This window comes from Coregonus clupeaformis, chromosome 31 (assembly GCF_020615455.1).
Source record: "Coregonus clupeaformis isolate EN_2021a chromosome 31, ASM2061545v1, whole genome shotgun sequence".
Taxonomy (NCBI): domain Eukaryota; kingdom Metazoa; phylum Chordata; class Actinopteri; order Salmoniformes; family Salmonidae; genus Coregonus; species Coregonus clupeaformis.
Window position 1 is genome coordinate 13,971,979 of NC_059222.1, and position 27,665 is coordinate 13,999,643.

Sequence of the window (27,665 nt, forward strand, 5' to 3'; positions counted from 1 at the left end):
GATTTTGGTCTCATCTGACCACAACACTTTCACCCAGTTCTCCTCTGAATCATTCAGATGTTCATTGGCAAACTTCAGACGGGCCTGTATATGTGCTTTCTTGAGCAGGGGGACCTTGTGGGCGCTGCAGGATTTCAGTCCTTCACGGCGTAGTGTGTTACCAATTGTTTTCTTGGTGACTATGGTCCCAGCTGCCTTGAGATCATTGACAAGATCCTCCCGTGTAGTTCTGGGCTGATTCCTCACCGTTCTCATGATCATTGCAACTCCACGAGGTGAGATCTTGCATGGAGCCCCAGGCCGAGGGAGATTGACAGTTATTTTGTGTTTCTTCCATTTGCGAATAATCACACCAACTGTTGTCACCTTCTCACCAAGCTGCTTGGCGATTGTCTTGTAGCCCATTCCAGCCTTGTGTAGGTCTACAATCTTGTCCCTGACATCCTTGGAGAGCTCTTTGGTCTTGGCCATGGTGGAGAGTTTGGAATCTGATTGATTGATTGCTTCTGTGGACAGGTGTCATTTATACAGGTAACAAACTGAGATTAAGAGCACTCCCTTTAAGAGTGTGCTCCTAATCTCAGATCGTTACCTGTATAAAAGACACCTGGGAGCCAGAAATCTTTCTGATTGCGAGGAGGTCAAATACTTATTTCCCTCATTAAAATTCAAATCAATTTATAACATTTTTGACATGCCTTTTTCTGGATTTTTTTGTTGTTATTCTGTCTCTCACTGTTCAAATAAACCTACCATTACAATTATAGACTGATCATTTCTTTGTCAGTGGGCAAACTTACAAAATCAGCAGGGGATCAAATACTTTTTCCCCTCACTGTAGGGAATAAGGTACCATTTGCGATGCAGACCAGAACTCACCTTTGTAGAAAGCATCCAGGGGTTCTAGCACACCTAGTAGAGTTCGCTATGATAGAGTTATCTAGGGGTGTATAATAGGAGCAGAGAGTTGTATCACCTTTGTAGAGGGCATCCAGGGGTTCTAGAACTCCTCTTCTGAAGGAGGCCAGGGGATCCTGAACACAGGAGCGCAGACTGAGCATGCTCTGTAGGTGTGGCTCCCTGAGCAGCAGCTCTCTGTAGGCGATGAGCTGTGGCGAGCGACACAGCAACGCTGCCACGTTGTGGACAAACTCCGGCACCAGGCACGTGTAGGCGTTGTCCGCCTGGCAGTAGTGGTACGCCACCACCTGGGGGCGATAGAGAGGGGGGAGACATGATAGGTCAGTAAAAGGGGGTCGAAAATACAATACTGGGTTATGGTCATTAGGTCACACTGTAGCAAAAGGTTTTTAAAAAAATAAAAAAATAAAAAGTTGCATTTCTTATTGGACCAAGTCCAGGTCATTCTTCAGATCTGTGCTTAATGAACACAACCTTGTTTTCTATGTTTCGACAATGAGAATCAGGTTTTATAAACTGGCGCTGCTACAATTGATTTGGGAGTGAGTCAACTAGTTCATGGTGGATGATTGCAGTATAATGAACATATTACGTCTTATTTCTCTTTTCGGTTTTAAGCTAATAAATAATTCAGAGCTCCCTGCCGTTGAGAAAAGATGAATGTGAATGAGTGTGTGTGTGTTTAATTGCATGTTTAGACGGACACCCAGAGGAGTCAAAAGTCTAAATGATTATCAGCACAATACAGATGAGTAATCTCAGTGTGTTTCTCTATAATAATACATTCTCAGCACGGTGAGCACAAAGCTTTACAAACTGCCACGAGCAGATAACACAAAGAACAGACGGGCATGAAAGAGGAAAGGAGAGAAAATTAAAATGAAAAAGAGGAGGAGAGAGGTGAGGCAATTAGAAAGCTGCGCCACCAGCTAGGTGTGTCCAGCTCGGGGACTATGACAGTTGACGTGAACCCAGCGCCAGCCTCTGTTCTTCTGTTTCATCAAGGAAACCGCAGGGATAAAATAACAAATCAGGATAAAATGCTAATTGAGTCACAGAGGAATAAAACAGGGCTTAAAACAAAGGGAGAAAAGTGGGAGCGGGCTCAATTATTAATGCATCGAGTTAACAAGATATAATAGCTTGGCTGGGAAATAGCTTTCTGCAGGTATACATATTTCATAAGGCTCCCTGGCAAAGTTGTTTTTTCTCTTTTAAACACATCTGCATAATGCAGCAGGCTGGGGCTGCGGAGAGGAATGGGAATGGAATGGGGCTACAGATGGCGAGGCGCATCTGTCACCCCCATTTAGGGGATAGGGGAGACTGGGGCTATGGTGTGATGATGTGGGTGGTGTGGGGATTTAGGGAAGCCACTAAGCAACGCCTCACACATCATTCATACCTTATTTAACTTCAGACTAGACAGGTTCATAAATGTTAACAAGTTTACTCCACTGAAAGAGAAAGAGTTGTTAGAAAGAATGTTTATAGGCCAAACTGGATGTCTGCAATTAAAAGAGCTAGCCTTGTGTACTGATGTCTTAAATGTGCTGTGAAACTGTTCCAAAATCCAGACTAGCGTGCCACTTAGTATGATGAACTGGTTTGCTAGCTAGGAAATCAGGGTATAATCATTTTTGGAGGGTCATCTTTTTTTTACCTGAGATGCCAGTCTCCTCATGGCCTCCTCCTGGCGTCGTCTCATCTCAGGGGTCCCGGGACAGCTGCCCCCTCCCAGGGTACCCGTGCTATAGGCCGGCTGGGGCTGGGTAAGGGGGAGCTCTCCATCTGAGGAGAAGCATAGAAGGAAGAGGGTTTTACCAATGGCATGCTTGTCAAACCAATCTGCCGTTCCAAAAATAACAAAGCGTTCACTCCGCCTCTGTTTTGGTAAACAGAAATGTTTATTGAAATCTGACTTATTGGTTTGTGGCCATTTTAATGGTACTCTCTAATAATGAGTATCTGAGCCTACGTTTGGGAGAGGCCTGCGGAGAGTCAGAGGCGATCTGTCTCATGCGCATTCCGTGGCAGCTCAGTGCCACCAGACGAGAGATGATGGCTGTCTTGCCGTAGCCGATGTTGCCCACGACAACCACGCCGAGGTTGGTGATGTTGTTGCCTCTGTTGAGATGGGCATCGACCTCCTGGAACAGCCAATCACGACCGGTAAACACTGAGTCCATGGTGATGCTGGGCACCTCAAAGAGGAGGGGCTTCAGGGAGATGTCAGGTGGCCGGTATGGGGCAAACCGCACTGGAGGGGCAGGGGGGAGAGAGAGAGAGGATGGACAGTTACAACGGTTGCTCTTTATTTTACAGAGAAATGCTGCCATTACATGGAGATAATGAGAGTGTATGGCCTATAGTGAGTCCTGACTGTCATGGGACCTCCACCTACTGCTGTAATCACTACTGTAATCATGTGTGGCAGAGAAGGGATTCAAGGAAAATATTTATTTGTTACACATATAAAACCTGTATGTCCTAACACAAATACTATTATTTTTCCTCACTAGGGGGAGTCATTAGATAAATGTCTGGTCTTTCAAAGACTGTCTGGGCATCCCTTCATCTGAACACGTGTAGAATTAAAAACAAATGGATGTAAACTATGTTCGGACTAAAATATATGTCTGGAGATGAGAGAAGGACCAAATCTAAACAGGAGTCCTACTTCTGTGTCTCTTAGGACAGATTCTCTTAACTTTACAGTTAGCTGTGTTATCTGAAACAACATCAGTGGAAACCTGGACAAAAGGCATGTTACAAGACATGTAACCAGATAAAAGTAAAGTAAACTTACGTGATTGGGATTGCCAGGCATGGTTGTTAGCAGAAGCTGAGACAAACAGAAGTTAGAGAAAAGAGGAGGCAATGAGAGAACAGATAGGGACATGGAAAGAATAACAGAATGGAACCTGGCAGCCGTGTGCAGTATGCTACTGGTGCAGAGCAGGGTTGGTGGTCAAAGGTCAATTACATTTCAATTAAATCAATTCAGGAAATAACTGAAATTCCAATTCCAATGAAGAACTGGTATATGGAACCGGCCCCCAACCCTGGTACAGAGAGCTGCATGTGGAGATGGAGACTGCAGCATCAGATATCAACTAATATGATATAAAATGGAGGATTTGACTCCATCCTAATCTCCAGATCCATCTATTGTAAGGCAGTACACTCCCAGAAAGAAATATCCTGTGGTCAAGTGATATCTATCTATTGGTTTAGGGCAGGCGACACAGTACAACATAAATGCAATAGACAGACCATGAGTCAGGGCTGGGGAGAACATGTGTGATAAATTGTGTGTGTGTGTGTGTGTTACATAAGGAGCATCATAATATAATGAGCTCCAATTCCTGATATTTATATAATATATTCCTTCCCAAAATGTACAAAGTGCTGGGCCAAGCATGTTTTACAGCTAAGCCAATAATAATAATAATAATAATAACAAAATGGGAAGAATGGATGCAGTAGTATAGATATACATGGGGAAAAAGCTACTTTAGATATGTGAATATAGCCTGACATCAGCAGCACAATATATTATGTATATGCAATCTAACACAATTTGATAACCTCGATTTAGCTGAATCACTGCAAACAAAAACAGACAATACACAAACACGGCCACACAGACAGAGACACAGAGACACACGGACACACACACACTGAGCCTTGGCATAAAACAGTTGCTGGGACTGATGCAGTAAACCATCTAAAATCTTTTCTGCATTGATATCCATGAATTGATCCTAAAACTGATTAATAAAATCTCATAGACTATGAAAGAGTGTCGTAGATATCAGTAATGGAAAAAACTAAAACACCAAACACTTTCTCTTCACTGTGAGTTAGTTAGACCAGGCACCGGGGATAGCAGATACGGTGCCCTGCATTAAGTGGTGCTAATCTCATTAAGTGACTAAATGCCAGCACCAGTACAGCTCTCTCCTCTCCCACTGTAATCACCTCATATAAGACACTACTCAGCACTAGCAGTTGTCTATGGCAAAGACCATTAAGCATTAGGCCTATTAGCTAAGTCATAGTGCCACTGTTGGTATGCTGCAAGGTGATAAAATCCTAGAAACATGGCTGCCATGTTGTGAGCAGGAAGGAGGGAGCAGGGAGCGGGTCTGTGGGGGCTGCTGTAGTTGAAACACACAGACACACACACACAGACACACAAACACACACACAAAAGTGTGTCTGTGGGGGGTGCTGTATCTGGTGCTGCATCACTTCCTGCTTAGGCAAGGCTGTGAGAGGTATAAGCCTAGTGATCACTGTGCTCCCTCTCCTCTCCCCCTGGCCAGCTAGACGGAGTGGTATCACTGCGTGTGTGTGTGTCCAGACCGAAAGGCTCACTCAGACACTTTAATTATTCACCAGGTGAGGATGACTCAGAGCAGGGGAGGATGAAAGAATGGAAGGAGGTGAGGAGGAGTGGTACTTCAGTCTGCTCCAAATGAAGGACCAGGGTTACATTAGGCCCAGACAGCTCTACTCCACAGATGTGTGTGTGTGTCTGTGTGTGTGTGTCTGTGTGTGCGTGCATGGATGGATTTTTGTGCCTGCATGTGTGTCTAGAATTAATGTATTAGGTGGGCGGCAATGTAAGAAACTGCATCTGCCTGATTCACCAGGTCTATCACCATCTCTAGCTAAGCTAAATGGCACCCTATTCCCTATCTAGTGCACTACTTTTGACCAGACCCCTATGGGCCCTGATCAAAAGTAGTTCACTAAATAGGGAGCCATTTGGGACACATAAATCTCTTCTCCCTGCTATCTTCACTCTGACTCACTCACTGGGCTTAAAACAGCATCACTGAGCTAGTTCCTTGATTTCCCTGACAGCATCAAACAACATAAAACAAAGGAAGTGAAGCAGTGCCAACCAGGGAGGACGCTTCAGCATTTGGTTAGCATCTGACTAGCACAACAACCCTCTCATACATACTCACTATAGTCAGTGGCGAGCCCCACCTGTTTTGAGCCCCACATTTTCAGCTAACTATATACAGTTGAAGTCGGAAGTTTACATACACCTTAGCCAAATACATTTAAACTCAGTTTTTAACAATTCCTGACATTTAATCCTAGTAACAATTCCTTGTCTTAGGTCAGTTAGGATCACCACTTTATTTTAAGAATGTGAAATGTCAGAATAATAGTAGAGAGAATGATTTCATCACATTCCGAGTGGATCAGAAGTTTACATACACTCAATTAGTATTTGGTAGCATTGCCTTTAAATAGTTTAACTTGGGTCAAACGTTTCGGGTAGCCTTCCACAAGCTTCCCACAATAAGTTGGGTGAATTTTGGCCCATTCCTCCTGACAGAGCTGGTGTAACTGAGTGAAGTTTGTAGGCCTCCTTGCTCGCACACGCTTTTTCAGTTCTGCCCACTCATTTTATATAGGATTGAGGTCAGGGCTTTGTGATGGCCACTCCAACACCTTGACTTTGTTGTCCTTAAGCCATTTTGCCACAACTTTGGAAGTATGCTTGGGGTCATTGTCCATTTGGAAGACCCATTTGCGACCAAGCTTTAACTTCCTGACTGATGTCTTGAGATGTTGCTTCAATATATCCACATAATTTTCCTTCCTCATGATGCCATCTATTTTGTGAAGTGCACCAGTCCCTCCTGCAGCAAAGCACCCCCACAGCATGATGCTGCCACCCCCGTGCTTCACGGTTGGGATGATGGTGTTCTTCGGTTTGCAAGCAGCCCCCTTTTTCCTCCAAACATAACGATGGTCATTATGGCTAAACAGTTCTATTTTTGTTTCATCAGACCAGAGGACATTTCTCCAAAAAGTAAGATATTTGTCCCCATGTGCAGTTGCAAACCGTAGTCTGGCCTTTTTATTGTGGTTTTGGAGCAGTGGCTTCTTCCTTGCTGAGCAGCCTTTCAGGTTACGTCGATATAGGACTCGTTTTACTGTGGATATAGATACTTTTGTACCTGTTTCGTCCAGCATCTTCACAAGGTCCTTTGCTGTTGTTCTGGGATTGATTTGCACTTTTCGCACCAAAGTACGTTCATCTCTAGGAGACAGAACGCGTCTCCTTCCTGAGCGGTGTGACGGCTGCGTGGTCCTATGGTGTTTATACTTCGGTACGATTGTTTGTACAGATGAACGTAGTACCTTCAGGAGTTTGGAAATTGCTCCCAAGGATAAACCAGACTTGTGGAGGTCTACCATTTTTTTCTGAGGTCTTGGCTGATTTCTTTTCATTTTCCCATCATGTCAAGCAAAGAGGCACTGAGTTTGAAGGTACGCCTTGAAATACATCTACAGGTACACCTCCAATTGACTCAAATTATGTCAATTAGCCTATCAGAAGCTTCTAAAGCCATGACATCATTTTCTGGAATTTTCCAAGCTGTTTAAAGGCACAGTCAACTTAGTGTATGTAAACTTCTGACCCACTGGAATTGTGATACAGTGAATTATAAGTGAAATAATCTGTCTGTAAACAATTGTTGGAAAAATTACTTGTGTCATGCACAAAGTAGATGTCCTAACCGACTTGCCAAAACTATAGTTTGTTAACAAGAAATTTGAGGAGAGGTTGAAAAACAAGTTTTAATGACTCCAACCTAAGTGTATGTAAACTCCAGACTTCAACTGTATAAACTCAGCAAAAAAAGAAACGTCCTCTCACTTTCAACTGCGTTTATTTTCAGCAAACCTAACATGTGTAAATATTTGTATGAACATAAGATTCAACAACTGAGACATAAACTGAACAAGTTCCACAGACATGTGACTAACAGAAATTGAATAATGTGTCCCTGAACAAAGGGAGGGTCAAAATCAAAAGTAACAGTCAGTATCTGGTGTGGCCACCAGCTGCATTAAGTACTGTAGTGCATCTCCTCATGGACTGCACCAGATTTGCCAGTTCTTGCTGTGAGATGTTACCCCACTCTTCCACCAAGGCACCTGCAAGTTCCCGGACATTTCTGGGGGGAATGGCCCTAGCCCTCACCCTCCGATCCAACAGGTCCCAGACGTGCTCAATGGGATTGAGATCCGGGCTCTTCGCTGGCCATGGCAGAACACTGACATTCCTGTCTTGCGGGAAATCACCCACATAACGATCAGTATGGCTGATGGCATTGTCATGCTGGAGGGTCATGTCAGGATGAGCCTGCAGGAAGGGTACCACATGGGGTAGGAGGATGTCTTCCCTGTAACGCACAGCGTTGAGATTGCCTGCAATGACAACAAGCTCAGTCCTATGATGCTGTGACACACCGCCCCAGACCATGACGGGCCCTCCACCTCCAAATCGATCCCGCTCCAGAGTACAGGCCTCGGTGTAACACTCATTCCTTCGACTATAAACGCGAATCCGACCATCACCCCTGGTGAGACAAAACCGCGACTCGTCAGTAAAGGGCACTTTTTGCCAGTCCTGTCTGGTCCAGCGACGGTGGGTTTGTGCCCATAGGCGACATTGTTGCCGGTGATGTCTGGTGAGGACCTGCCTTACAACAGGCCTACAAGCCCTCAGTCCAGCCTCTCTCAGCCTATTGCAGACAGTTTGAGCACTGATGGAGGGATTGTGCGTTCCTGGTGTAACTCGGGCAGTTGTTCTTGCCATCCTGTACCTGTCCCGCAGGTGTGATGTTCGGATGTACCGATCCTGTGCAGGTGTTGTTACACGTGGTCTGCCACTGCGAGGATGATCAGCTGTCCGTCCTGTCTCCCTGTAGCGCTGTCTTAGGCGTCTCACAGTACGGACATTGCAATTTAATGCCCTGGCCACATCTGCAGTCCTCATGCTTCCTTGCAGCATGCCTAAGGCACATTCATGCAGATGAGCAGGGACCCTGGGCATCTTTCTTTTGGTGTTTTTCAGAGTCAGTAGAAAGGCCTCTTTAGTGTCCTAAGTTTTCATAACTGTGACCTTAATTGCCTACCGTCTGTAAGCTGTTAGTGTCTTAACGACCGTTCCACAGGTGTATGTTCATTAATTGTTTATGGTTCATTGAACAAGCATGGGAAACAGTGTTTAAACCCTTTACAATGAAGATCTGTGAAGTTATTTGGATTTTTACAAATTATCTTTGAAAGGCAGGGTCCTGAAAAAAGGGAAGTTTCTTTTTTTGCTGAGTTTATATATATATATATATATATATATATATATATATATATATATATATATATATATATATATATATAATATATTTTCATATATATATATACATACATATACATACATACATACAGTACCAGTCAAAAGTTTGGACACACCTACTCATTCCAGGGCTTTTCTTTATTTGTACTATTATCTACATTGTAGAATAATAGTGAAGACATCAAAACTATGAAGAAACACACATGGAATCATGTAGTAACCCAAAAAGTGTTAAACAAATCAAAATATATTTTATATTTTAGATTCTTCAAAGTAGCCACCCTTTGCCTTGATGACAGCTTTGCACACTCTTGACATTCTCTCAACCAGCTTCATGAGGTAGTCACCTGGAATGGATTTCAATTAACAGGTGTGCCTTGTTAAAAGTTAATTTGTTGAATTTCTTTCCTTCTTAGTGCGTTTGAGCCAATCAGTTGTGTTGTGACAAGGTAGGGTTGGTATACAGAAGATAGCACATGTAGCCTATAACCTGTTTTAGAGAAATGTAATCATTTAATATTGTAAGAGCTAATGAAAGCTCTTACAATATTAAATGATTACATTTAATATTGTCTGCTTATATGCCCCCTTTATTTATCCTACGGTTCTGACTTGGTGTACAGGGAGAACACTGTAAGAACGGCTCATGTTTTGAATTCTGTCGCTGTACATTTCAAAAGTGCTAAACAAATAGTTATATTGACTACATCCGTCCTAGCTCGCTCATTAATGTCTTAATTGAAATTATGGATTGCGTCTTTGTCACGGATTCTGCCGAGGCTGCTCCTCCTCCTTGTTCGGGCAGGCTTCGGCGTTCGTCGTCCCCGGAGTACTAGCTGCCACTGTTGAATGTTTCTATGGTTGATTGCTTTTGTCTGTCTATTGCACCTGTGTCCGTTTGTGTCTGATTATGTGTTCTATAAGTTGCCTGTGTTGTATTGGTTAGGTTGTGTGTTGTTTTTCGCATGTCAGTTAGTGCTGCGTGTTTGCTCTGTTTGTTGTTTTGGAGTTTACGCACAGTTTGCGTAATCGCTCGCCTCTGTGTGTTTTTGAGGCCGTTTATTGTATTTTTGCCTAGTGGTTAACTAGTAAACTTTGTTGGACTAAGCTTCGGTGTCCTGCGCCTGACTTCCACACCACACTTACATCAGCCCTTGACAGTCTTATCCGCTTGTCGTCCACTTATGCCATAGTTTGTATCTCAATTGTCATTAGAAACCACATTTGTTTAAGCAAGTTAGCTATATCATCTATGTTTTTTTAAAAGGCAGTAAATGAGGCTGAATGAACTGTTTCGCTGCCAGACAAGGCTCCACTGATAGCCAGGTGTAGCAGTGGTAAAATGTTGGGACAGCTTTATGTTGGCCCTAACAGTTTGTGGGCACCGTTTGTCACCGTTATAGTGCAATTAATGTTGTGTTGTGTTGTGTAGTGGCTTTGCTGGCATGCATCCCACTTTAAATTTGTTGTTTGCCCCACCAAGATGTACAGTCAGGGAAAAAAGTATTTGATCCCCTGCTGATTTTGTATGTTTGCCCACTGACAAAGACATGATCAGTCTATAATTTTAATGGTAGGTTTATTTGAATAGTAAGAGACAGAATAACAACAAAAAAATCCAGAAAAACGCATGTCAAAAATGTTATAAATTGATTTGCATTTTAATGAGGGAAATAAGTATTTGACCCCCTCTCAATCAGAAAGATTTCTGGCTCCCAGGTGTCTTTTATACAGGTAACGAGCTGAGATTAGGAGCACACTCTTAAAGGGAATGCTCCTAATCTCAGCTTGTTACCTGTATAAAAGACACCTGTCCACAGAAGCAATCAATCAATCAGATTCCAAACTCTCCACCATGGCCAAGACCTAAGAGCTCTCCAAGGATGTCAGGGACAAGATTGTAGACCTACACAAGGCTGGAATGGGCTACAAGACCATCGCCAAGCAGCTTGGTGAGAAGGTGACAACAGTTGGTACGATTATTCGCAAATGGAAGAAACACAAAATAACTGTCAATCTCCATCGGCCTGGGGCTCCATGCAAGATCTCACCTCGTGGAGTTGCAATGATCATGAGAACGGTGAGGAATCAGCCCAGAACTACACGGGAGGATCTTGTCAATGATCTCAAGGAGGCTGGGACCATAGTCACCTAGAAAACAATTGGTAACACACTACGCCGTGAAGGACTGAAATCCTGCAGCGCCCGCAAGGTCCCCCTGCTCAAGAAAGCACATATACAGGCCCGTCTGAAGTTTGCCAATGAACATCTGAATGATTCAGAGGAGAACTGGGTGAAAGCGTTGTGGTCAGATGAGACCAAAATCGAGCTCTTTGGCATCAACTCAACTCGCCGTGTTTGGAGGAGGAGGAATGATGCCTATGACCCCAAGAACACCATCCCCACCATCAAACATGGAGGTGGAAACATTATGCTTTGGGGGTGTTTTTCTGCTAAGGGGACAGGACAACTTCACCGCATCAAAGGGACGATGGACGGCGCCATGTACCGTCAAATCTTGGGTGAGAACCTCCTTCCCTCAGCCAGGGCATTGAAAATGGGTCGTGGATGGGTATTCCAGCATGACAATGACCCAAAACACACGGCCAAGGTAACAAAGGAGTGGCTCAAGAAGAAGCACATTAAGGTCCTGGAGTGGCCTAGCCAGTCTCCAGACCTTAATCCCATAGAAAATCTGTGGAGGGAGCTGAAGGTTCGAGTTGCCAAACGTCAGCCTCGAAACCTTAATGACTTGGAGAAGATCTGCAAAGAGGAGTGGGACAAAACCCCTCCTGAGATGTGTGCAAACCTGGTGGCCAACTACAAGAAACATCTGACCTTTGTGATTGCCAACAAGGGTTTTGCCACCAAGTACTAAGTCATGTTTTGCAGAGGGGTCAAATACTTATTTCCCTCATTAAAATGCAAATACATTTATAACATTTTTGACATGCGTTTTTCTGGATTTTTTTGTTGTTATTCTGTCTCTCACTGTTCAAATAAACCTACCATTAAAAGTATAGACTGATCATGTCTTTGTCAGTGGGCAAACGTACAAAATCAGCAGGGCATCAGATACTTTTTTCCCTCACTGTACATGCTAAAATCGCCACTGACTATAGTATAGTAACAATGTGTTGCTCTCTTCGCGACCATACCTACTTTTGTAGCAGCCAATTTGTTCTCCTTCAGAACTCTCTGTGCGGCCATACCAACTAGTTAAGTAAGTCTCTCTCTCTCTCCCTCTCTCTCTCTCTCTCTCTGAAGTAAGGAGGTGTAGTGGTGTAGTTTACTCAGGAGGGTTGCTAACACTGATCTGAAGAGGCAGGGAGCATTCTTGGATGCAGTGGGTCGGCTTGTAAACACATTCGGCTGCGCTTAGGAGAGGAGAAAAACAAGTGGCTGTAGAGCTCGGAGAGTACCAGGCCTAGAGCCCTCTACTCTGCAGCTGGTTAGGGGGAGCCCACACGCACGCAGAAGCACACACACACACTCAAGCACGCACGCACGCACGCACGCACACACACACACACACACACACACACACACACACAGACTCAAGCACGCAGACTCAAGCACGCACGCACACACACACGCACGCAGACTCAAGCACGCACGCACACACACACACACACACGCACGCAGACTCAAGCACGCACGCACACACACACACACACACACAGGAATGCTTATGTGATATAATTATTATTTTGTAGATGTGTTATTACATTATGGAGACACACAGCTAAGTGGGAACTTTAAAAGCACTTGGGGCAGCACCTTGCTGTATCCCTATACTGCATGACTGGATGGCAGAAGACTGTGATGAGGTCATTAGTGGCTAAATAAGTAAAGAAGGAATAATGGCGAGGGGAGAACATTATGGTTGTCCCAATTGTCACCCTATTCCCTACATAGTGCACTGCTTTTGGTCCTGGTCAAAAGTAGTGCACTATACAGGGAATAGGGTGCCATTTGTGATGCAGTCCTTGTCATGATGACCCAGAGCTGATTGAGCCAGTGGACTCATTGAGGAGAGAGTGCTCTGCTCCATGTGTATTATATCTGGACTCATTGAGGAGAGAGAGATTGCTCTGCTCGGTCATAGAGGTGTCTGTAGATGAAGCAGTGGAGCATAGTAGTCTGCTCACCTAACCCATCTTGACGCATACGAAAACATAAAACTCTCACACACATACACAGAAGCACTGACTGCACTTGGATCTAGGAGGCGGTCTGCTCTCTCTTTCTATTTATGTCGGTGCATCCCAAATGGCACCCTATTCCCTATATAGTGCACCTTTGACCAGAGCCTTATACAGTTGAAGTCGGAAGTTTACATACACTTAGGTTGGAGTCATTAAAACTCGTTTTTCAACCACTCCTCAAATTTCTTGTTAACAAACTATAGTTTTGGCAAGTCGGTTAGGACATCTACTTTGTGCATGACACAAGTAATTTTTCCAACAATTGTTTACAGACAGATTATTTCACTTATAATTCACTGTATCACAATTCCAGTGGGTCAGAAGTTTACATACACTAAGTTGACTGTGCCTTTAAACAGCTTGGAAAATTCCAGAAAATGATGTCATGGCTTTAGAAGCTTCTGATAGACTAATAGACATAATTTGAGTCAATTGGAGGTGTACCTGTGGATGTATTTCAAGGCCTACCTTCAAACTCAGTGCCTCTTTGCTTGACATCATGAGAAAATAAAAAAAAAATCAGCCAAGACCTCAGAAAAAAAATGGTAGACCTCCACAAGTCTGGTTTATCCTTGGGAGCAATTTCCAAACTCCTGAAGGTACTACGTTCATCTGTACAAACAATAGTACCGAAGTATAAACACCATGGGACCACGCAGCCGTCACACTGCTCAGGAAGGAGACGCGTTCTGTCTCCTAGAGATTAATTTACTTTGGTACATAAAGTGCAAATCAATCCCAGAACAACAGCAAAGGACCTTGTGAAGATGCTGGAGGAAACAGGTATAAAAATATCTATATCCACAATAAAACGAGTCCTATATCGACGTAACCTGAAAGGCTGCTCAGCAAGGAAGAATCCACTGCTCCAAAACCGCAATAAAAAGGCCAGACTACAGTTTGCAACTGCACATGGGGACAAAGATCTTACTTTTTGGAGAAATGTCCTCTGGTCTGATGAAACAAAAATAGAACTGTTTGGCCATAATGACCATCGTTATGTTTGGAGGAAAAAGGGGGCGCTTGCAAACCGAAGAACACCATCCCAACCGTGAAGCACGGGGGTGGCAGCATCATGCTGTGGAGGTGCTTTGCTGCAGGAGGGACTGGTGCACTTCACAAAATAGATGGCATCATGAGGAAGGAAAATTATGTGGATATATTGAAACAACATCTCAAGACATCAGTCAGGAAGTTAAAGCTTGGTCGCAAATGGGTCTTCCAAATGGACAATAACCCCAAGCATACTTCCAAAGTTGTGGCAAAATGGCTTAAGGAAAACAAAGTCAAGGAGTTGGAGTGGCCATCACAAAGCCATGACCTCAATCCTATATAAAATGAGTGGGCAGAACTGAAAAAGCGTGTGCGAGCAAGGAGGCCTACAAACTTCACTCAGTTACACCAGCTCTGTCAGGAGGAATGGGCCAAAATTCACCCAACTTATTGTGGGAAGCTTGTGGAAGGCTACCCAAAATGTTTGACCCAAGTTAAACAAGTTTAAATATATTTGGCTAAGGTGTATGTAAACTTTCGACTTCAACTGTATATAGATAATAGGGTGTCATTTGGGAAGCAACCTGTCTTTTCTGAAGGGTTATAGTGTTCCTGTCTTACCTCTGAGGTCGGTCTGGGTGTGGCCTGGCCCGGTGTGTGTGTTCTGCCGATTCATGCGCATCGACGTGCGCAGCGGAGTGTGTCTCTGATCATCCAGGTAGGCCAGGTCCTCCAGGTGAGCCGAGCTGGTGGCTGAGGGAGTGTGTGTGTGTGTGTGTGTAAGACAGGTGGGGAAAGGAGAGGAGAGGAGAGAAATAAACCGTTAGCTTTGATTCACATACAGCATTATACTAGCTCATGCCAGTATCCTGAGGCGGTTTGGTCGTCAAGACTGAGTAAGTTCACAGTAAAGTTTAGAGAGGAAGGCAGGAGGGAGGGATGCAATATGGCTGTTACATGGACCTGTCCCCCATATCCCTCTGAACGGCTGTTCCATGGGCTTGTGAGAGGAGGCAGATGCCACCCAGACCCTGTGGATTAATTAACTCTGCAGACAAATGTCTTATTCATGGAGAAAAATCCTTCACACCAACACTGCTGCTGCTGCTTGTTCACACTATGCTGTGTCTGCAGACCAGCTCTGCTCTGGGGGCCACTGCATCGTCAATGAGATTACAGAGGCTGGTGTGTGTGTGTGCGGGTGTGCCGGGGGGGTCAGTTCCCTCAACCCACCAAATCAGTGGGAGCTGCAGCCTCAAAGCCAGTCAGAGGAGGACATATTTATGACTAAGTGAACTGTCAGTAATAAGGGATGTCTACAGCAATGTCAGACCACAGCCTCAACGAAGGATGTGATGGTAACATTAGATGTGCTAATGCTCAGCCAAATAGTCAAGCACAGGAGAGAGAGAGAGAGAGAGAGAGAGAGAGAGAGAGAGAGAGAGAGAGAGAGAGAGAGAGAGAGAGAGAGAGAGAGAGAGAGAGAGAGAGAGAGAGAGAGAGAGAGAGAGAGAGAGAGAGAGAGAGAGAGAGAGAGAGAGAGAGAGAGAGAGAGAGAGAGAGAGAGAGAGAGAGAGAGAGAGAGAGAGAGAGAGAGAGAGAAACATTCACTACTCTACTACAGCATGGAGGTCAATCAGTCAATCACACCTTGAGGCACTGTCTTCTTTGAAACTCTACCTGAATATATCCACAGATGCATCATGGAGTGAGGAAAGAGAGGGAGGGGGTCAAGCATGGCTCCTATTGACACCCTCTCAGATCAGCCCTAACTCGTCAGTAGCATCTATCCAGGCAAACTGGACCCAGGTTGGAAGTACAATATAATCCACAGGGAGAGATCTAGAGAGGTCTGCTGGGATCAGATCAGTCTAACACTGGTCTCTTCCTCCTCTGTCCCTGCTGTCTGTCCGTCTCAGAGGGTTCCCCTCCCAGCAGCTTGTGTGCAGCACCAGCTCAGTGTTAATGCTCCAGTAGCATGTGTGTCTGTGCTGCTGATTGCAGTGAGTCACTACAGCCAACCAGCCATGGAGCCAACCAACGATGAGGCTCACGGCACAGCTTTCCCAAAATGGAGGGAAGACAGCAGCTGGGAATGCTGGGGGCTTGGCCCTGGACCTTACTGGAATGGGGGTGGCCATGGTCATGGAACTGGGTGATGGTATCTGCACCCTATTCCCTATATATTGCACTACTTTTGTTCACAGCCCTATGGGCCCTGGTAAAAACAACTAGTGCACTAAATAGGAAATAGGGTGTCATTTGGGACACAGCAGGGGTAAGAAACGCCACTCGTACTACCACTACCACTAAACTAGCCTGGTTCATTTGTGCTGAATAGCCTGCATGTTTGGCATGACAATGACCATAAGAGTTGGCAAGACAGCACAAACAGATCTGGGTCCAGGTTACCACTAAACCAAGACACAAGGTCAAAGATAATGGTTGGCTTAGGAAATATGCTACTGGAGCATTAACACTGAGCTGGTGCTGCACACAAGCTGCTGGGAGGGGAACCCTCTGAGACGGACAGACAGCAGGGACAGAGGAGGAAGAGACCAGTGTTAGACTGATCTGATCCCAGCAGACCTCTCTAGATCTCTCCCTGTGGATTATATTGTACTTCCAACCTGGGTCCAGTTTGCCTGGAGAGATGCTACTGACGAGTTAGGGCTGATCTGAGAGGGTGTCAATAGGAGCCATGTTTGACCCCCTCCCTCTCTTTCCTCACTCCATGATGCATCTGTGGATCTATTCAGTTTCAAAGAAGACAGTGCCTCAAGGTGTGATTGACTGATTGACCTCCATGCTGTAGTAGAGTAGTGAATCTCTCTCTCCCTCTCTCTCTTCCTCCCCCTCCCTCCCTCCCTCCTATTTGGCTGAGCATTAGCACATCTAATGTTACCATCACATCCTTCGTTGAGGCTGTGGTCTGACAACAGTCAGAAGCTAAGCTCAAACTCTCCCTTTCTTCAACTGGGTTTCAATCTGAGGAGGACTGAGTTGTGAGTTGAGTTCACTATCTATCAGCAATGCAGAAGGCAGGTGCTATGACTCCTCAGTGTGTGTCTGTGCCAATGCAGCTAAGACAGCACAACTAGCGTGCTCAGTGGAAATGGAGGGAAAAACCAGAGAGAGGAGAGAGACATCATGATGAAATGACTCTTGGCGCTGAATAGCATGGTGGAGACCCTGCCCAGCTGTGTGCGTGAATGCGCGTGTGCGTGTTCCTGCTTTAACAACCCAGTGATAACACACAAGTCCAGGAACATTGCTGCTCTCTGATATACATCCAGGCTGGGCAGTAGGCCAGGCCTGAGACCTCAACAGTCCAGCCAGTTATCCCACAACACATTTCAGAAATGAACTAAATGCTATTGTCTCCTCTAAAATGTGATGCAATCTCCCTCTCCCTTTACGAGGGTAAATAGAGGTATTGACATTTCTAGTGTAATATTTCCACAATACAGGTTGCATACCAAATTGGACCCTATTTTGGACCTACCCTAAATTATTAATATCTACAGAGCTGAAAATTCTAAAGAATGGCATGGTCTGATTATGTTTTATTAGTCTGGTCTTCAAGGCCAAAGAGTTTGAGGAGAAAGTACATTTTTCAATGAGAGGTTTCTATTCATTTCTGTTCTATTCCACTTAAAATACTACTGAGATGACTGTGAAAGAGACTGAAAAGGAATCCTCCTTTAAGATGATATATTTCCTCCCTCCTTCACCCTCTCTCTCCTCCTTTCCCACCTCCTCAGCCTCCCTTTCCTCTCACTCCATGTTCTCAGCCAGTTCTCTCCTCCTGCACTTCAAAGCCGTGTCTCTCTCCCTCTCCCTCTCACTCTCAGTGACTCAGGGGGATAGAAATGGTTAATGCCTGAAGCTCTGATGTTCCTCTGCCGTGGGAGACCAGCCAATCCACGGCCTCCTCTCCTCCCTCCTTTCTTCCATCCCTCGCTCTTCTTCCCCTTTGTGGAGGCGATAGCTCTCCCTCTTTCCCTTCTTCCTAACGCATCTATTTCTCTCCTCCTTCTCAGTCCCATTCCAGCACTCTCAAGGATCATTCTACTGTAGGCCTGGATAAAATAAATCTCTCGTTCTTTCGTTCCTCTCCCTCCCTCCTTCATTCTCTCACCTCATCTCACATAATGTTATTTCTCGAGCAGCTCTTGAGCCCACTCCTCCTGACTGCTCTGTCTTTTTTCAAGGACTCATTATTGAAGCAGGAGAATACATTAAAGCTCATTCAATCTAAACCACTGTCTGTACACCCTCTACCTGTCAGACAGACAATGTCATATATGAGGTGAGGTATATTACTCCTTTTAGTGAAACTGTAGCACACTGCTAAGAATGAAACAAAACACTGGGAATTCATTCTAAGTGGTATGTTAGTAATTACATTGGAATAAAGCCTATTCTATGTCGGAACCACACTGCATCTTTGCAATACTGTAACATCTGAAGGGAAGGCTCAATAATACAGCTCATCTCCCATGAATGTCTCGGCTCTGAATAACGGGACAATAATACAATAAGATCCATCAGGAATGGCAGCCTGTTATGTAACTTCACATTTTAAGATGCAATTAGCCATACTTTGGGGAAGAAGCTATTTGAGGCATGCCATAAGTGTCACAATTAGACACACATACACTACCGGTCAAAAGTTTTAGAACACCTACTCATTCAAGGTTTATTTTTTATTTTTACTATTTTCTAGCCACCCTTTGCCTTGATGACAGCTTTGCACACTCTTGGCATTCTCTCAACCAGCTTCATGAGGTAGTCACCTGGAATGCATTTCAATTAATAGGTGTGCCTTCTTAAAAGTTAATTTGTGGAATTTCTTTCCTTCTTAATGTGTTTGAGCCAATCAGTTGTGTTGTGACAAGGTAGGGGGGTTATACAGAAGACAGCCCTATTTGGTAAAAGACCAAGTCCGTATTACGGCAAGAACAGCTCAAATAAGCAAAGAGAAACGACAGTCCATCATTATTTTAAGACATGAAGGTCAGTCACTCTGGAAAATTTCAATAACTTTAAACGTTTCTTCAAGTGCAGTCGCAAAAAACATCAAGCGCTATGATGAAACTGGCTCTCATGAGGACTGCCACAGGAATGGAAGACCCAGAGTTACCTCTCAAATCAAATCAAAATTTATTTGCCACATGCGCCGAATACAACAGGTGTAGACATTACAGTGAAATGCTTACTTACAAGCCCTTAACCAACAATGCAGTTTTTAAAGAAAAAGTAAAATTTAAAAAAGCAAATAACTAAAGAGCAGCAGTAAAATAAAATAACAGTAGAGAGGCTACATACAGGGGGTACCGGTACAGAGTCAATGTGCGGGGGCACCGGCTAGTCCTCTGCTGCAGAGGATAAGTTCATTAGAGTTACCAGCCTCAGAAATTGCAGCCCAAATAAATGCTTCACAGAGTTCAAGTAACAGACACATCTCAACATCAACTGTTCAGAGGAGACTGTGTGAATCCGGCCTTTATGATCGAATTGCTGCAAAGAAACCACTACCAAAAGACCCCAATAATAAGAAGAGACTTGCTTGGGCCAAGAAACACGAACAATGGACATTAGACCGGTGGAAATTTGTCCTTTGGTCTGGAGTCCAAATTTGAGATTTCTGATTCCAACCGCTGTGTCTTTATGAGACACGGTGTGGATGAACGGATGATCTCCGCATGTGTATTTCCCACCGAAAAGCATGGAGGAGGAGGTATGGGGGTGCTTTGCTGGTGACACTGTCTGTGATTTATTTAGAATTGAAGGCACACTTAACCAGCATGGCTACCACATCATTCTGCAGCGATACGCCATCCCATCTGGTTTGGGCTTAGTGGGACTATCATTTGTTTTTCAACAGGACAATGACCCAACACACCTCCAGGCTATTTTACCAAGAAGGAGAGTGATGGAGTGCTGCATTAGATGACCTGGCCTCCACAATCCCCCGACCTCAACCAAATTGAGATGGTTTGGGATAAGTCTGACCGCAGAGTGATGGAAAAGCAGCCAACAAGTGCTCAGCATATGTGGGAACTCCTTCAAGACTGTTGGAAAAGCATTCCAGGTGAAGCTGGTTGAGAGAATGCCAAGAGTGTGCAAAGCTGTCATCAAGGCAAAGGGTGGCTATTTGAAAAACAAATATAAAATATATTTTGATTTGTTTAACACTTTTTTGTTACTACATGATTCCATATGTGTTATTTCATAGTTTTGATGTCTTCACTATTATTCTACAATGTAGAAAATAGTAAAAAATTAAGAAAAACCCTTGAATGAGTAGGTGTTCTAAAACTTTTGACCGGTAGAGTACCTTTTCTACGTAACGTTCCCCTCAACATTCAGATAAAATTGACAGAATGTGGAAAAACATTTTTTTCCTGGAATCAAACAATAGAGCACTATATGTTGAGAATGAGACTGTCATCATTATCGTGCGCCGTTTAGATAAACAGGGAGGAAGGACACTGCATAAGGTCGCAGTCAAGCTTAAGCTGTAGGTCAAAGTCATAGGTCAAAGGTTAGGATATGTGTGTACAGTAGGAACAGACCAAGCAGGAAGAGAGAGGAAGAGGGTAGGATTCACCTGCGACAGAGTTAGGGCGAGGCATGAGGTACAGAGGGATGGAGTGAGCGGAGTGGGAGGACATGCTGTCCAGGTGTCTCTCTGGGATCTTGTTGAGACTGTAGGTGGAGGCAGCCATGTTCTCGTCCACACGGTAGAGGAACGAGTCAGTGCCAGACTTCTGGCTCTGCCACAACTTCAGGTTACTGCCGCGTGAGAAACCCCCCTCACCATATTTACCCCCCCGCTCAGCGTTCTCCGAGTAGCTGGTCAGGGTGGCTGGAAGGAAGGAACAAAGGGAGTAGAGGGGTCAGAGTGAAGGGAAGGAGGGGTTGCCTCTGCTACGACCATGCTTGATGACCCAACGTCACAACCAATCACGTACAGTGCATTCGGAAAGTATTCAGACCCCTTGACTGTCTCCACATTGTGTTACAGCCTTATTCTAAAATTGATTAAATAATTTTTTCCCCTTCATCAATCTACACACAATACCCATAATGACGCAAAAACAGATTTTTGTTGAAGCACCTTTGGCAGCGATTACAGCATCGAATCTTCTTGGGTATGACGCTACAATCTGTTTTTGGGGAGTTTCTCCCATTCTTCTCAGCAGATCCTCTCAAGCTCTGTCAGGTTGGATGGGGAGCGTCGCTGCACAGCTATTTTCAGGTCTCTCCTGAGATGTTCGATCAGGTTCAAGTACGGGCTCTGACTGGGCCACTCAAGGACATTCAGAGACGTGTGCCGAAGCCACTCCTGCGCTGTCTTGGCTGTGTGCTTAGGGTCGTTGTCCTGTTGGAAGGTGAACCCTCGCCCCAGTCTGAGGACCTGAGCGCTCTGGAGCAGGTTTTCATCGAGGATTTCTCTGTACTTTACTCCATTCATCTTTCCCTCGATCCTGACTAGTCTCCCAGTCCCTGCCGCTGAAAAACATCCCCACAGCATGATGCTGCCACCACCATGCTTCACCGTAGGGATGGTGCCAGGTTTCCTCCAGAAGTGACGCTTGGCATTCAGGCCAATGAGTTCAATCTTGGTTTCATCAGACCAGAGAATCTTGTTTCTCATGGTCTGAGAGTCCTTTAGGTGCCTTATGGCAAACTCCAAGCGGGCTGTCATGTGCCTTTTACTGAGGAGTGGCTTCCGTCTGGCCACTCTACCATAAAAGCCTGATTGGTGGAGTGCTGCAGAGATGGTTGTCCTTCTGGAAGGTTCTCCCATCTCCACAGAGGAACTCTAGACCCCTGTCAGAATTAATAGTCTTGGTGGTTCCAAACTTCTTCCATTTAAGAATGATGGAGGCCACTGTGTTCTTGGGGACCTTCAATGCTGTAAAAAAATTTTGGTACCCTTCCCCAGATCTGTGCCTCGACACAATCCTGTCTCGGAGCTCTACGGCAATTCCTTCGACCTCATGGCTTGGTTTTTACTCTGACATGCACTGTCAACTGTGGCACCTTATATAGACAGGCGTGTGCCTTTCCAAATCATGTCCAATCAATTGAATTTACCACATGTGGATTCCAATCAAGTTGTAGAAACATCTCAAGGATGATCAATGGAAACAGGATGCACCTGAGCTCAATTTCGAGTCTCATAGCAAAGGTTCTGAAAACGTATGTAAATAAGGTATTTCAAATTTTATTTTAATACATTTGCAAACATTTCTAAAAACCTGTTTTCGCTTTGTCATTATGGGGTATTGTTTGTAGATTGATGAGATTTTTTTTTATTCAATACATTTTAGAATAAGGCTGTAACGTAACAACATTTGGAAAAAGGGAAGGGGTCTGAATAATTTCAGAATGCACTGTAAATGTCTGTAGTATAGTATACATGAAAAGCTACAGTATTGTTGTGTTTTTGCATGCGTGCGTTCATGTGTGTGTGTGTGTGTGTATATAGTCCATCCCCCTCACCGATGATGCCGCTGTCCCGGCTCTCTAGGGTGGAGGTGGGGCTGGTGACAGATCCGTAGGCATGGTCCTTGTTGCCCTGGTTACCCCCGGGCATGGCACCATCGGCGCCGGGCGGCAGGGTGGAGCAGGGGGAGCCGGCCGGGGGGGAGGCTGTGCTGCTGGTCAGGGTGGAGCACGGACTGATCCTCTGGTTACCAGCCAGGTCCTGGAGGAGAAATACACACAGTCAGTGCCCACGCCCACACACACACACACCCCAGAAAACCAAGACGAATGAGACCACCATCAATAGGAGAGGAGCAAATTACCACCACAAGGTAATGGAGGAAGTAATCACATGTTGAGTCTCTCGGTTTCAAACATCTCTGGCGCTAGTAAGCACTGAGCCTGGTAGTGGAAACTGGAAACCATGCTACTGTCTTAGGGTTCTGTGTAGGTGTATAATTGTCTGGGACCAATAGTACTGAAGCTTCCATTTGATCTCTAGCAGCAGATTGACTCCACAGCCTTGCTGAGAGAGAGAGAGAGCTTTAAACAGTTCCTGCCCCTGCCCTGCTCCCATTGGATGTTACCTGTCACAATGTTACTGGCATGGCTAATCTACACGCGCACACACACAGTGTCATTATTTGTAAAGTCAAAGGTAGAGGACACTCAATTCATGTAGCTGCTGTAGTGCTTAAAAAAACAGGTTTATTGTGCAAATATACTGTGTAAACATCCTACTGTAAATGAGTTTGAGTCCATCCTTGTATTTATATTTCTGCTAAATGTACTCCATTTTTATTCCATTGAGCTTATTTTTTATTATGCTTAACTTACTTACGCTTATTTTGTCGCATTGTTGAGAGGTGAACCTGCAAGAAAGCATTTCATTGTACTGTGTACCATGTGTATCATGTGCATATGACAAATACACTTGATCTACTGTAGAAGACCATGGCTCCCCCTCACATAGCCTCAACTCAACCCCAAGCCTCAATTGCTTAGCCCCCTTTGTATCCAGTCTATGAAACAGTCAGACCGCCCCTGGTCTTCCTGGTCAGTGTGAGTCAGTCAGTGTAGTGACGGGACAACAGAGAGCCAGGTCAGGTCGCATGCTGCCCGTTACGTGTCCCCGTTCATCTCCGTCTCCTCTCCCCCCCACCCCTGGGGCCTACGGGGGTTGGGGCCTGTACAGTCATTGAGTTAGGCAGGCCCAGTAAGAGCTGTCACCTGTACTCAGGGTTTGGAAGAGAGCAGTCAATCGGCACATTTACAGGGTCGGTCTGTGAGAGGCTAGCAGAAAACTAACACACACAGCACCTCTATACATTGTGATGTCACGAGAGGCTACACAGCTTTCAGCGGGATTGCTCAAGTAGTGCAAGGAGACCAGGTTCAATCAAAACAAGGATTTTATTAAAGGTCTTGGGAAACTAACGAAAGTATAACACAATTCTGTTCTCTTGTGGCTCTTTAAGGGTTAACAGTTCAGGGATGTCTCTTCCACATCCAAAATCATAACTCTCACTCGCTCAAATAACTTTTCCCCAGTCTTACTGTATTCCACGTTGCAGCTAGTGGCCAACCCAGCAAAACGTCCTTCCAAATGTCCCACACGTATTTCCACCGGTGCATATATCCAAAGGTGAGTATTTCCCCAAAGGTAAGTATCTCCAAATCCTTATATTCCTCCTGGAAGTGGACGTGCAGCACTCTTGTCCTCCAGAGAGCCCAGGTTGGAGACTGTGTCTCTTCCCTTCCCAAACCTTCAGCTCATCAGCTCCTCATTTGTTTCAGCTGCGTGGGAAGATTGGCCATAGAGGGGTGGAGTTCCCGACCATACCAGCAGATGGAGCCATAGCTGTCTGGGTTTGCAGCCACCTCAGGGGGATGTAACGTCCCTCCAGGACACAGCCTCTCGTGACATCACACATCCCCCTCCTCGGGACCGACGTCCTCGTCGGGGTAAAGGCAGCGAAGAAGGCATCACGCCGGGAGAGGGCGTCCGCATTGCCGTGGTGCTTGCCAGACTGCTCTCTCTTCAACTCCTCCAACTCTAGGACCAGGGACTCAGCCTCCTGTTGTCTCTCCTTGAGTTTCTTACTGAACGCATCAGCCTTGGTTTTAGAAGAGTTTAGCTTCTGTTGAGCAGCTTTCAGTTCCTTCTCTCTCTCTGCCTCCGCATTCTTCATCTTGTTCTCCAACACCTTGTACTTCTCCTCTGCCTTCTTCTGGACCTCCTTACTACTGCGCAGGGTCTCCTCACACTCCTCGATGGTCCTGCGCAGCCTCTCCAGCTCCTCCTGTTGCTTAGGGAAGGAGCTCTGTTGGAGTTTAGCCTGGAGGATATCTAACTCTTCTGTCTTCATGTCTAACTGTTGCTTTAACAAACGATACCTCTCAGCGGTCCCCTTCAGACCAGACAGTTCTTTGTCCAGATTCTGTAGCTCCGTCTCTGTGTCGGTCTGGGCACCTGCCATCCCTATCAGAGCCCGGGCGGGAGTGAGTAACTCGGAGGATTGCACCGGAGCCTTCCCAGCATGAGTCTTGCCTCTCCGTTTCCGAGGTACTCGGGTTATCCTCTCCTGAGACTCTCTCCAGAGTGGGTAAAAGGCTGGGCAGTCTCGTCCAATTAGGACAGGGACGGGGAGGGAATCAACCACCCCCGCCGTCGTGTGTATGGTTCCCCGTGTGCTGGTCATTGTAAGTTCAGTAATGGGGTATTCTCTGGTGTCCCCATGGACACAGGAAACTGGGAGGACTTTCCCCGGGGTCAGACACGTTGGGCCCACCAAATCCTTACGCACCAGGGTGGCCCGGCTACCAGAATCCAGTAAGGCCTCCACATCATGGTGATTCACAGTTACCGGGCAGGTGGGGGGTCGATCTGGGCCGCCATCTACGACTCCCAAGAGCGAGGCAAAACGGTGTGTGGGTGCTGAGCTGAAGGACTCCGCAGTGGGCATAGGTTCATCGGCTGGTTTCCCACACTGCCAGGAGATATGTCCCATCTCCCCACACCGGTAACACTGTCGAGTTTCCCCCCTCCTGGTGTACTCTTCTTGGACCCGCCTGGTTTCTGGCTCCCCCTGGAGCCGGGATAAGTCCTGACGTGGCTGGGTTCGAGACCTTGGGGGTCCTTTGGACGGGTTCTTCCCATTTGTGGTGGGGCCGCACTCCTGGGGTCTTTTCGGGAAGCATTCAGCATCTCCGCTGTGGCCTGGTACTTTTCCACAGCTTCCACGGTCAGATCAGCCGTGGTCAAGGCCTGTTGACTGATGAACCGTTTTGCCTCATAAGGCAGGGGCGCGTAGGTAACGATCCACCACAACGGCCTCCACCACCGCCGCTGCTGTATTCCTCTGCGGATCCAGCCATTTCCTTGCGATTCGGACAAGTTCATGCATCTGCGCCCGAGGAGGTTGGTCTGGTTGGAAGGTCCAGCTGTGAAAGCGCTGGGCCATACCAAACTTTGTGAGTCCATATCTGCTGAGGATCTCAGACTTCAGGGCATCATAGTCAGTAACCTGGTCAGGGCCCAGGTCCCGGACAGCATTCAGTGATTCCCCGGTTAGAAAGGGGGGCTAACAGACCAACCCACTGTTGCTTGGGCCAGGCTTCCCTAGTGGCCGTGGCCTCAAATGCATGCAGGTATGCCTCAATGTCATCGGTAGCTCCCATCTTAGATATAAAGTCACTTGCCTTTATTGGGCGGGTATTTTGGACAACCCTCTGTCTCTGCAACTGCAATTCCTCTGCCTTCAGAAGGTTGGCTTTCTTTTGCTCCTCCAAGAGAGCCACGTTTGCTTGCATCTGGGCTTGCTGGCCAGCAACAAGGGCTTTCAATATGTCCTCCATTTCAGTCGGTGGGGAGCCTACGGCCAACTTGGAAAACTGGGTGATCAAACCTTCGGTATCCTCCTCTGACATGCACTATTAACGCTGGAGCGTGCCCGTATTCTCCACCATCTGTGATGTCACGAGAGGCTACACAGCTTTCAGCGGGATTGCTCAAGTAGTGCAAGGAGACCAGGTTCAATCAAAACAAGGATTTTATTAAAGGTCTTGGGAAACTAACGAAAGTATAACACAATTCTGTTCTCTTGTGGCTCTTTAAGGGTTAACAGTTCAGGGATGTCTCTTCCACATCCAAAATCATAACTCTCACTCGCTCAAATAACTTTTCCCCAGTCTTACTGTATTCCACGTTGCAGCTAGTGGCCAACCCAGCAAAACGTCCTTCCAAATGTCCCACACGTATTTCCACCGGTGCATATATCCAAAGGTGAGTATTTCCCCAAAGGTAAGTATCTCCAAATCCTTATATTCCTCCTGGAAGTGGACGTGCAGCACTCTTGTCCTCCAGAGAGCCCAGGTTGGAGACTGTGTCTCTTCCCTTCCCAAACCTTCAGCTCATCAGCTCCTCATTTGTTTCAGCTGCGTGGGAAGATTGGCCATAGAGGGGTGGAGTTCCCGACCATACCAGCAGATGGAGCCATAGCTGTCTGGGTTTGCAGCCACCTCAGGGGGATGTAACGTCCCTCCAGGACACAGCCTCTCGTGACATCACAACATCAAGCAGTATAACCTCCATCTGCTGGGCTAGTGCACCCTGGTTGCGTCCCAAATGGCACCCTATTCCATATATAGTGCACTACTTCAAATGTAGTGCACTACATAGGCAATAGGGTGCCATTTGGGATGTCTCCTCTGTGTGTTAGTCTGACCATCTGACCTTAAAAAGCACGGTAGAATTAGATTGAACTTGGATGCGTGAAGAAGCGGAGAGGTGGAGAGGGGAGAGGCAATTAATGGCCGGCTTTCTGGAGGTTGAGAAGGTCACCTTCCTCCCTAAGCCAATAGGC

The 27,665-nt window shown here is 45.8% G+C and overlaps 1 protein-coding gene across 2 annotated transcripts in view; it reads right to left on the bottom strand.

Annotated features, from left to right (window-relative positions):
* Nucleotides 1-27,665, bottom strand: part of tanc2b (tetratricopeptide repeat, ankyrin repeat and coiled-coil containing 2b) — a 261,716-nt gene that overhangs the window by 39,866 nt on the left and 194,185 nt on the right. For both annotated transcript variants that reach the window (XM_045209787.1, XM_045209788.1), the window contains 7 exons: nt 22,816-23,020; nt 20,915-21,172; nt 14,920-15,051; nt 3,731-3,766; nt 2,900-3,181; nt 2,585-2,712; nt 977-1,208 (listed from right to left, as the gene is read on the bottom strand). In XM_045209787.1, coding sequence (XP_045065722.1) covers nt 977-1,208; nt 2,585-2,712; nt 2,900-3,181; nt 3,731-3,766; nt 14,920-15,051; nt 20,915-21,172; nt 22,816-23,020 — 1,273 coding nt within the window. The remainder of the gene's footprint in view (nt 1-976; nt 1,209-2,584; nt 2,713-2,899; nt 3,182-3,730; nt 3,767-14,919; nt 15,052-20,914; nt 21,173-22,815; nt 23,021-27,665) is intronic.